This window comes from Solanum dulcamara, chromosome 1 (assembly GCF_947179165.1).
Source record: "Solanum dulcamara chromosome 1, daSolDulc1.2, whole genome shotgun sequence".
In the NCBI taxonomy this organism is placed as follows: domain Eukaryota; kingdom Viridiplantae; phylum Streptophyta; class Magnoliopsida; order Solanales; family Solanaceae; genus Solanum; species Solanum dulcamara.
The window spans coordinates 73,087,259-73,099,657 of NC_077237.1; the positions used below are offsets into that span (position 1 = coordinate 73,087,259).

Genomic DNA, 12,399 nt, shown 5'->3' on the forward strand with positions numbered 1-12,399 from the left:
GAAGATGAACTCAGTTTTTTATATAATAGTGATAAAATTGCATATTATTATATATGGTATATAAATATATTTTTATAATTTTATATAATATTGAATATTAAGTGTATTATATTGTATATCAAGTTTTTAAATATTTTCTAAAAATTAATAAATATAAATTTGTATATTGTTATAAACCAAATTCATATTGTTATATCAAATATTTATATAATAAATGGTTCAATTTGATTCGGTTATTTCTTCAATTTTTTTGAACAAAGCCAAAATCAAATCAAAGATCACCGTTTTTAAAAAAAATGTAAAACCAAACCAAAATAAAGTTGATTTACTTAATCGATTTTTATCCAAACCGTGAACACTGATAAATATAAATGTATAAAATTGGATCCGCCATGCACTGGTTTGCAGCATAGTAGACAAAACTGAGAAGTCATCAATTAACAGGACAAACACAATGTGTGATGTGGTTGGGAAAACCAGTAACACCAACTAGCTGGACCTGGCTATATTTACAAGTTGAGCATTTTGCCAGGGCTGAAATGGCTAGGTTTTTCCGTAGTACGATAGCTCTGTCTGGTATGCAGTCCTTTCAACAGCCATCCACCACTCATCTTCTTCACATGTTCCGTCCTGCTTTTAGTAACAAAAATAAAGAAGCTAGTCAGATTCATCTAGTTCACGTTACAGAGGAAGAGAAATTATTGTTTCAGTAACAATGTACTTGTACATCACTTTTATTCCACTAGAGGCCCATTTTAACCAGCCAATCCAACAGTTGCATCTGTTTTCTGTTCTAACACAGGCAAACAACTAACGATCCGCGAACAACTAAACTGCACTATTGTCTATTTACAAAAACAAAAACGAAGTAAAAGGGAACTAAAACTGAACGGGAGAAAATACCTAACCCTTTATTGCTCAGCTACTGAGCTTCAGTATCACCTAAAGTTTGGGTTTTGCTCATTTAGATCCTATCACATCAATTTTCCCCAAGATCTGAGATTCATAAGATATCTAAGCATATGATGAAAAGTTACTTGTGTGGGTTGGCTACTATTACAAAAACAAATCAAGTATATTTGAAAAATATTCATAAGAAGTTGTAGTGAAGATAAACAACCTCAGTAAGATCCAATGCTTTCTGTATGTTCTCAATGCTGTCTGCAATCCTTATGGCTTCAAGCCACCATTCTTTCTTGCAGCTGCTGAAAATGCTTTTGTCACTGGTTACAGTTGGCTGCTCCTCGTCCAAATTATGTCCAGGCAGATTGAGGGAAATGGATGAATGAGGTATAACATTATCAGGGACAGGTCGCAACGGAGATCGATAGCCTTTTAACATCATTAAAGGCTACAAGTCATCATTCTTTAGCCAAAAAGTTCAACTGATGAATGAAACAAGACCATCATTTACCTTTGCAATCAGGATCGTGGCACTTCTGATAATAAACACCCCTTTGCAGATCGACTACGTATATAACTGACACCATATGCAAGGGGGAACATTAAAAAAACAGCATATCAATGCACAGAATCTATCTAATTAATCAGTAAAAGATACTCTGATCATGACTATATCTGATGTTACCAACAGTGAAAATGGAAACATGTCCTGCAAGGTGACCTTGGATGAGAAATAAAAGAGTGGAGAACAAGAGTTCAAACAGATGGACCACTACCAAAAGTTTTTTCCTTGCAAAAGTAATAATGGTGATGCATTACCATGATTGCTTTTATGTTGTCTGCCAATTCTCTCACAGAATCTATTCCTAGACATGCTGTAGACCATCAATGCATACTCAGAGAACCAATACCAACTTCGGATTTTTCCTGCGAAGAAATTAATAGAAAGCAAGTAAGCAGTAATCCTTGGTTCCACACTCAAGAGACATGTGGACTGCTACAAATTTTAAGCATTGACTAAAAGAAAATTGGAATTAGAACACTATCTTCGACACCCAAGCATCAAAACGATGACGACAGTCATGACCCAGTAAGGCAGACAGGTAGTTCACAGCAACAACTACTAGCCTTCGATCCAAAGCTAGTTGGTCTTGGCTATATAAATCCTCATTTTCAATATTGCTCCTTCTGGACCCATTCCATTCAAATTAAGGTTCTCTAACAGGTTCTCTATATTTTCCAAAGACATACAAATATGTAACAAGATTAAAAAAAACTCTTAGAAGTTGGACCTAATGTAAGTTTACCAGCATGACTAAGAGCCCGTTTGGATTGGCTTTAAGTTGTCTAATGCTGACTTTAAGCCATAAAGTTCTTAAAGTCAGTAAAAAATGAAAAGTTAGGATTCCTAATTTTTTTTTTCCAAAGTGCTTAAAGTCATTTTCTTTGACCATAGAAATTACTTTTATATCCCTTATATTTTAACTAAATTCCCAAACTACCTTTTTTTATTCTTTTATTCCTAAAATTCACATCATAAGCACTTTTATCCAAACACTCAACTGCTTATTTATAAAAATAACTTTCAACACTTCAAAGTTCTAAAACCACTTCATACATAAAAGTTACTTTTTTTAAGCCCATCCAAACGGGCTCTAAGACTTAAACCTGATTAGTTGATAATGCCTATATGAATCTTTTTCTTCCATTGGGTTCAAATTCGCTAAATTTGCAATGATTTTAAGATAATGTAGGTTTTTCGAGTCAACTTTCTTTTGTTGTAGGTCTTTCGTGACAACATCTATGTTATTTTAGAGCTATCTTGTCTCCCTTTTTTAACACATTTGATCATTCCGATATCACAGCAGATCGGGGTATCCACAGATCTACATAAAACATGACCAAACCACATCAAATGACCCTCTATCATTTCATGTTCAGTCAGTTACTTTACTTGTATGTGATCATTTCTAATCACACTTACCTTAAAATTTATATTTTTGCAACATCATCTTGTGGATACATTGGACCTTAAAGGCCCAATATTCACTCTCATATAATGTTATTGGTCTTACAATTGTTTTATATAACTTGTCTTTTGGTAAGTATCTTCCTAAAGTATAACATTCTAGTAACGCTTCTCCATCTCAATCATCCTATTTTTATTTTATGGGTGGACCTCTGCATCTATCATATCATGTTCCTAAAACATCGAGTTAAACTGATCGAAAGTGGTGGACTAACATCTAGAAACTGATAACTCCATGGACAAGGATGAAGCTACGGAACCGAACCACCAAGAAGGCCACTCACAAGATCTCAACCTAAGGACATAAAAGCCAAAGTTGTTGGGCTTCAATGGGAGTTCAAGAAAATGCTTATTGTGAACATAGAGCTCGAGACTTGTGAAGAAGAGTTGGCTAAGTGCTACATATAATTCATGGTCCAACTACAAGATCAAGAGGACTGGGGCCCACAAAACACCCCAAATTGACACCTATGAAGGGCATGTTTCTTGGTAAAAGAGGCATGTGTATTGGATGGAAATACATGTGCTACTTCTTTCCTTATTTTGTTTGGTAGTTTTGGAAAGAAGTGTTGACATTAATTTTGTTAGAATAGGAATAGTATTGTATATAGTCTCCAACATAGAAAAAGATTATGATGTAGAGTCTATAGGGCTCAATGTAATAATATAATCAACACAATTCAATAGTACTTTTCTCTTTTATTTCTCACATGGTATCATAGCGATATTTCATTAAGAAAATTCAAGTACATCTTCAAAAATTATCAATGAAACTAACCTCTCATTGAAGAAATAACCTCTGCAAGTGAGTTCAATTCATTGGTGCTATCTGTGAATATATTGAACATCTCAGGAAGGAATCCTCCTTCATTCATCTTATAGCTCATATTTCTTGTTTAACAAGGCAATCTTGGACTTCTTGATTTGTCCACTCATGTGTGGTTTGCAAGGCATCCCACAATTCTTTGGCAGTTTTACTGTTGGATATTTTGTTGTTTTCAGAAGGTCCAATGCCACAAATAAGATACTTTTTTAAGGCATTATTTTGGATAGCCTTGGCATACTCATCAGTATATTTTTCTCTTTCATTGGGGACCAGTTTCTTTCCTTTGTCATCAGTGGTCATGAGGATCTTTGGACCTTCTTGGATAATATCTCATAGCTCTAGATCCTCTCCAATGATAAAGTCTTGTATTATTATTTTCCTCCATCCATTGTATTCACCATTAAAACATTGTGGCCTTGTTGATTATCCTTCTTGAACTCCTGAAGTTGCATTGCATCCATAGTGAGGACTTTCAAGGTGTTAGCCTTTCAATAAGTACATGTTCCGATACCAACTGTTATTTTGTTGCGACCTATTGTCTCTAAGAACCAGATTCTTTGAGCAATTATGCAACGAGGTCAATTACGGGATACGTAAATCAACACAAGTATTTTCACGTGGAAAATTCCTTGCTCAAGGGAGGAAAAAACCACAACCTACCTCTAGTCAGATTTCCCCAAAACTCTTCACTGAACTCGAGCAATTTAAGGTTACAACCTCCCTTGTACACCTAAGGAACTGTTCCCAACCGTCCCTACCTCTACACTAAACAATTCTCTCATTGTTGGCTTTTTCTCGTAGCTCTTCAATGACTCTACCCAGTCAAAGAAGTCCTTTTACAATACAAAACAACTACTACAATTAACTAAGAATGTAATCAAGATCTTATTTTGGAACCACAAGAATCTAACAATTACAACTCAAAAACAATATGAATATATCTTGACAGGAATAGGTTCTCACGTTGTAGCAATTGATTCCTCTTCGAGACTCTTTTGTAGACTTTGCACTCACTCTTACGTCTCTCTTTGGTTGTGGTTAAGCTCCAAAGCTTGTTTCCTGTTGTATTTTATGAGTAAATAGCCGCTTGTAGTTCTACAAATTTAACCAAGACTTCCCAAAAAAAATCCTTGTTTGACTTGGATTTCATCTTCAAGCGTATACAACCAATTTCTCCTAATTCAAAGTAATTCCATATGTTCAATTTATGGTAATGTTTTCATAACTTTGAACTCCAACTCCTTGTAGAATTGAATGAAGTCTTAATACCGATTCTCCAAGTCTGTGTGGAACATCTTTTTTCAATAAGTCTCCAGTTCTTCAATTCTTAGTCTAAAGGATTACTACTTCAGCCAGTGTTATCAAAGGCCCTCACCTTAGGCTAGAGGCAAGGCGTCCATGTGTCGTCTTTCTGCTGTGAGGCGAGAGATATGAAACAAGCGAATCGAAGGCATTGAGGCGAGGGGAGCATGGAGGCGTGCCTTCTATAAAAAGAAAAAGGACTAAGAAAATGACCGCAACTTTAAAAACTTAAAATGTAATTTTAGGGTTTTTCAAACCCCTTTTCAGTCAACTACGCGACTGAGTTTGACTGAGTTCTCCATCTTTGGTTTCAGACTTCAGTTGTGCGCAAAGGTATGTTTCTTCTCCTTTCTTCTGCTTATTTCTTCATTTTTCTTCTTTCTCCTCTGTTTCTGCCAACTAGGCACTGGCAGATTCTTTTTCCTCTTTACTTCTTTCTTCTTTTTCTTTCTCCTCTGTTTCCAGCTCTTTCTTTTTCTTTCTTCTAGCACAATATCTTCTTCCCCCTATTTTTGTCCTCTGTTTTCTATTTTCTGCTAATCTGTCCAGTTTTTTTCGATCTTGTTGTCTTGTGAATTATTGAGTCAGTCAAGTTCTAGACTTTTAGTATCTACCATCTACTTTTAGTTTTTGAATTGAAATATTTGCTAATATGTTATTGTTCTTGAGATTTTGGTTATTAATATATTCAATAAAATATTTTAATTTTTTGGTACTAATTGGCACCTCACTTCAAAAAGCGAGTGCCTCACCTCTCGCCCTTGTTGCCTTCCAAAACAGTCCTCAGCAGTTCCTGTTGTACCATTTCCTTTAAGAGATTTATCCCTTATACATAGACTGTCACTTGTACAAGATTTGTCAATTATCACAACACCATATGATCTTAAATGTAGATTCAGAGATTAAGGTAGCTCCTGGCAGCTTAACTATAACATTTGTCCGTCTTTTTTTATCCTGGCTATTATTCCCCATATGTTTCTTTACCTGGTGGACATTAAGAATGTTTTTCTCCATGATGATCTTAAAGGAAGAAGTATATATGGAGTAACTTCCTGGTTTTGTTGGCCAGGGGGAGTCAAGTGGTGTTGTATATTGGTTGCGTCTGTCCCTATATGATTTGAGACAGTCTCCTCGAGCATGGTTTGGTAAGTTCAGCACAACCATTCAGGAGTTTGGTATGACTCGCAATGAGGTCGATCATTTTGTATTCCATCGACATATTATTCATAATTTGTGCATTTATTTGGACATTTATGTTGATATAAGTCATCACAGGCAATAATGAATATGGTACAAGTAAATTGAAGCAACATATCGTTCAACATTACAGACGAAGGACCTAGGCAGATTGAAGTATTTCCTAGGAATTGAGGTCGGCAGTCCAAATTAGGAATTGTCATCTCACGGTGTAAGTATGCCTTAGACATCCTTGAGAAGGCAAGTATGACAGTCGGTAGACCTATTATGGATCTGAATATTAGACTTCTACCACGACAGGATGAGTCCTAAGTGATCCTGGAAGGTATAGGCGCCTGGTTGGTAAGTTGAACTATTTCACAGTGACTTAACCTGACATTGCCTTTCCTATGAGTATTTTAAGCTAATTTATGAACTCTCTGTGTGATAGTCACTGGGATGCAGTTGTTTGTATTTTTCCATAAAGAAAATAAGCATCGGGCAAAGGATCATTTTTGAGAATTGAGTTCAGAGCAGATTGTTGGATACAAGGATGTTGATTGGACAAGATTACCTTCTGATAATTAGTCTGGATATTGTGTTCTGGTAGGAGGTAATTTGTTGTTTTGGAAAAGCAAGAAAACAATGTGGTTGTTCGATCCAGCGCAGAAGTTGAATACCGAGAAATGGTTGTGGCAACTTGCGAACTAATTTGGATCAAACAATTGTTAAGAGAATTAAATTTTATAGAAATCAGTCATATGAAACATGTGTGTGATAACCAAGATAGTCTTCATATTGCATAAATCATGTGTTTCATGAGAGAACTAAAGAAATTGAGATGGATTGTCACTTCAAGAGTTTTGAAACAATGTCTCCTGCGACTTTTTTTTCACTGATGAAGTCAAATTATCAGATTGCAGATATTTTCACCAAGTCCCTTGGGTTCTTGCATCAACTACATTTGTAACAAGCTTGGTACATATGATTTATATGCTCCAGCGTGACGAATAGTGTTTGAATCTCATAAATATTTTAGGATCTTATAAATATAAACAGTTTGATTTACACCTGTAACTATGTATTATTGATTCTATTTCCTTTCTTAGAATTTGTACGCTTAGCTATTTAAACCCCAATGGCTTGAGGGAATAATCAAGTTGAATTTTCTCTTAAACTCCCTGCTTACTCACAGGAAAACCTAAAGAAATAGACAAGTAGGATGTCCAACGAGTATAGCTTACGAAACTATACCAACTTTGCCACAAAACTCGCCAAAAAAAGGGTGATCAGTACTGTTCTATATAAAGATTACCAGAAAGCACGCAGAAACTAGAAGAATAATTGAAGTTGCCAGGAAAGTGTTAAACTTGCACGAAAACTGCCAAAATCTGCCCGGAAAAAAAACACAATGTGAATCTGACAACAGTCCCAGGCTTGTTAAGACTCTGAAACAGTCAACAGTGCAAGATCAATGCTGCAACAAAGAACAAAAGCTGGAAAGTTGATTGTACATGCCAGCTACTAAAATCCAACAACAAATGGATGGGTCAAGTCGGAATAGGTAGATGATCACCCTAGAAAAATAAATCTTGCAGGAAAATTTCTAGAAAGCCTATTAAGCTGGCGCATGAGTGGATCTTGCCGAAAGAATCAGAGATCTTCTGGCGCGTGTGAAGTTATCTGCCAGAGAGGTTGACTTGGGTTGCCAGACCATGGTGGACTTCGCGGTGGTGTTGGTTTTTGCACAATAGGAACAGAAATGAGAGTTGATGAGGACATCCACTGAAAAATATCACCGAGGTTCTTTTCTTCTCAGACTTTGCTAGTAAGATGTGTAGCGAGTAATTTTCTCACTATTGTTCTTATACCATGAGAGAAACCGAAAAAGGAAGAAGGAATTGAGAGAGACTCAGCTTAAATATTCGCTCAAGTCATTGGGGTTTAAATAGCTATGTGCACATGTTCTAAGAAAAGAAAGAAAATTAAATACATAATTATAGGGAGTAAATCATGCTATATTATATTTACAAGATCCTAGATATCTAAAAAAAAAGTCTACCATCCTTTATCTGAGAAAAATTCTAAATGTAGGAAATGGGAGAAAAATTAAGCCATGGACAGATAAATGGTGTGAAGAAGGGCTACCTAAGGACATTGTTCCTTCCTAACTCAATCTTGTAAGAGATAAAGATTGTCTAATGGCAGAGTATTTCTGATTCAGGATGGAACTTTCAATTGGAAGAAGGCTTAATAACTACGAAATGGCAGAAACTGCCTCTGTTTTGCAGAGAATGCAGAATGTAACATTGGATGATTGCAAGGAAGACTCCCAATGGTATATGGCAAGTAAAGAGATGGAGCATTCACTGGTAAGACATGCTATGACATGTTTTAGGAACTTACAGTGGAAATTAAAAAGAATGGCTTTGGAAAATGGAAAGGAAGACAAAAGCACCAACTGAAGTTGCTTCCTTTGACTAGCTTGCTGCCCATGGAGCGTGCTCAACACAGAACAGGCTGCAAAAGAAAGGATGATTCTTTGCAGCAGGTGTTTTCTCTGTGAGAATCCAATGGAATCAGTGGATTATCTGATACTTCATTGAAGCTTTTGTCAGCAGGTTTGGCCTTTATTTTTATGTTTTTGGAGTATTGGGCAGTCACATCACGTTTTAGAAATTTACTAAATATTTGGCAAACAGAGAGAATTGACAGGAGGCAAAAGAAGCTTTGGAGGACCAGTTCCCTTGAGCATGGAAAATATGGCTAGAAAGGAAGGAAAGTTGTTTTGATGGGAAGAAGGAATGTAAAACTGTCATAAAATTTAAATGTTTCCAGAATTTATTGTTTTGAATAGTGGATCTTTTGCTACTGATATGTCAAGACTTTCTGGATTTGTTAGTCTTTTGTCATGTAATCTGGAAAAGTTCAGTTTGTGTAACCTTTTCAGTACCAAGATGTTATACAATTATCAAAAAGTTATTCCACTGATATTGAGGCCGTGTCTAGGCTGCATGCTAATTACCTCAAAAGTCAGTTGTATGCAGTCAACTACTAAGTTGCTCGGACTCGGGTGCGCTTGTCCAATACGAGTGCGGATCTAGAGGTCCGATCATCTATGATCTAAATTTAAGATTTGGGGATACGGATCCATGTATGGATACGGGTGCAGGGATTCGGATAAAAATAATTCAACTATCTAAAAATAGAGTTATAAAACCTAAATTATGAGATATTATGTGGAAAACTTGAGGACAATATCTTGATCATGAGGAGAATCCCGGAAGCAGATCATTGTCAAAAAAAGAATCCTAGAAGGAGATAAAAGGAAAGGGAGTGACTAAAGAAATTTAAATATTCAAGGTATTCCATTTTCTTCAATTTCACCTTAGTTTTTGTTTTGATTACAGAAATCATTGAATCTGTCCAAAATTTCTCCCTCAAACTTAGCAAAGTACCCAAAATTAGTTGACCTGATGGGTACGGATCCCACACCCACGTCTTGTCGACACAGTTGTGGCACCGCAAGTGAAGAATCCGAGAAACTTAGGTCAACTAGGTTCCCAACATCTAGATTTTGGTAGAAATAATGGTTATAGCATTGGCTCTCATCCTACAAATATCTTGGCTTAGTACTGGGGCTAAAACAAACTCTAACAGTCTATTTAAATTGGATAGAATATTAGAGAAATGTGAAAAAAGGTCGTTAAATGGAAAAGCAGTACCTCTCATTGAGGGTGTTACACCCCGTAGAATTGAACTCACTCAAAGCAGGAGATTAGACCCGAACCCCAGAGATTTAAAATGTGCACATGTATAAAGTCAAGATTCAAAATGTACGGGGTGTACAAAAGATTAGAGTTGAAAAGAATAGGGAGGAAAAAACTTAGAAATCTGGGTCGAGATGTTGTGGACATATGGACCCCAAAATCGACATACGAACCGCATGTTGAAATTGATGTGAGGTCTAAGAATGTTGGAAATTTAATTTACAATTGATAAGATGCGAAGCAACATACGACCCGTATGTTGGACATACGGTCCGCGTGTTGTATCGTATGTTGGAGCCAAAATTAGGTGAACAACCAAGCCCTGAACTCAATGTATGAATCAACATAGGGACCACATGTTGGACATACGGTCCGCATATTGTACCGTTGTTGAAGCCTGAAAATAGGAATTCAAGTCTGTAAAGTTTGATTTACGAGACCAACATATGACCACATGTTGGACATACTGTCCTCATGTTGTGTCATATGTTGATGTCCGGAATTCGGGAAAAATGTTAGGTTTCTATAATTTGGAATACGGAACCCACCTGTTGGAAGGGAAAAAATTTTGGGAGTCGACATGCAGGCGAATGTAGCCTCTGTCTATCGCATGTCGGCAGGTCTATAAATACGAGATTTTCGGAAATTTCAATTTTGTTTCACTTCTACACGACTTTGGGCGATTTTTCTATGCTCTCCTCATCCTTCCATATCAAGGTAAGTCCCTCCTAATGATTTCTTACTAATTCCTCGACTATTACCCGAATTATTAATGCAATTCTCAAAAAAAACAAGTTTAATGAGATTGCGCCAAGATACAACCTAAGATGTGGCCATATAATGTAACATGTGATCCGCATGTTCAACCACATGTGAAGTTGGGATTTTGAGCTTCAATTATTGAGATGTGGACTCAACATACATGCTGCATATTCGAGATACGAGCCAGAAGTTGTACCTGGTGTACCGTAGATGCTACTTTTTAAAGGCTAAATTTGGTGGGTTTCAGGTGTCCAGATGTGGGCTCACATATGGACTGCATAAATGACTTGTAATCTGCATATTGTACCATATGTTGGAGCCCAAAATGTATCCAAAATTTGAGCTACTGGAATGGGATACAGAAGGTCACTTATGGACAACATTTGTGACATATGGTTTGTATGTCCACCATACATGGAAGGAAAGAAAATGAGGGTCTTGGTTTGCGAGGCCACATAAGGTCCATATGTTGACTATACGGCCTACATGTCACAGGCAGGCTTCGGGGGAATTCAGGATGTGGCCGACATGGGAACTGCATGTTGAATCTGGCAGACTCTATAAATACACGAAGTTTGACTTCCAAAATCATTTTTCTCACTTCACTCAACTTCAGCTGCTCCCCTTTCACTCTCCACTCATCCCCACTCAAGGTCATTGATTTCTAATGTCTTCCATGGATATTTCTTCAACAATTAAGCATTTCTAACAACGATTCCCCTTCGAATTCTAGCTAAATCAAGGGTTTTCTACAAAAGGGTTCATGTGAAGAGGTTGGAGTTATCTTCAATTGAGGTAAGCGCTTCTTCCTACCTTCATGCACAGTGTTCAGGGGAGCGTAAAACGGAAAAAGGTGACAAGGCCCTGCTTCACTAAAAGCACGAAGCGTGAAGAGAAGCTCTCACTTCACTGAAGTGAAGCACAAATTTTAAAGAAAGACCAAAATAATTTTTCCAATACAACAATATATATAAGCAACTGTTCAATTCAGATACTAATAAGTAGCTAGCACAAATCTCCATTATACAAACAATATCAAAACTAAAACATAAACTTTAGTTCTTCCTTCACATGAGCTGGGCAACTTTGACAAGTAGTAACGTTTGGATTACCATCTATGAGATGATGCTTATGACGATAGATTCCCCCTTCTGTGATCTAGCTACAAAATAGACATTGAATAAGTCTTATCGGTATCGCTAACTTTTTGTGTATACATCCAAGTCGGGTCTTCGGAAACAGCCGCCCTACCTTTCAAGGTGGAGGTTAGGTCTGCGTACACTCTACCCTCCCCAGACCCCACATGGTGGGACTATACTGCGCTTGTTGTTGTTGTTGTTGTTGTTGTATCCAAGTCGGGTCTTGCTTTTGATCTTGTGACGTCATTTACAATCTTTAAGAGCAAAAGAATAATATTCAACTAAATTAATTGAAAGAAGAAGAAGAACAAGAAGATTCCTTCACATGAGTTGGGCAACTTTGACAAGTAATAACTTTGGATTACTACCAATGAGATGATGTTTGTGACGATAAATTCCCCCTTTAGTGATCTTGTTACAAAACAGACATTGAATGTAAGTCTTGTCGGTATCACTAACATCTATATAAACATCCAAGTTGGGTTTGTGACA

The 12,399-nt window shown here is 36.7% G+C and overlaps 1 protein-coding gene across 2 annotated transcripts in view; it reads right to left on the reverse strand.

Moving 5' to 3' along the window:
- Nucleotides 1-280: 280 nt before the first annotated feature.
- LOC129899748 (uncharacterized) overlaps nucleotides 281-12,399 on the reverse strand; it is a 37,317-nt gene continuing 25,198 nt past the window's right edge. The window contains exons 11-14 of one of the 2 annotated variants that reach the window (XM_055974793.1): nucleotides 1,723-1,830; nucleotides 1,415-1,480; nucleotides 1,121-1,332; nucleotides 281-633 (exon numbers count right to left, since the gene is read on the reverse strand). In XM_055974793.1, the coding sequence (XP_055830768.1) occupies nucleotides 544-633; nucleotides 1,121-1,332; nucleotides 1,415-1,480; nucleotides 1,723-1,830 (476 nt within the window). In that variant the 3' untranslated portion in view covers nucleotides 281-543. The remainder of the gene's footprint in view (nucleotides 634-1,120; nucleotides 1,333-1,414; nucleotides 1,481-1,722; nucleotides 1,831-12,399) is intronic. The other variant, XM_055974832.1, reaches the window with a different exon arrangement.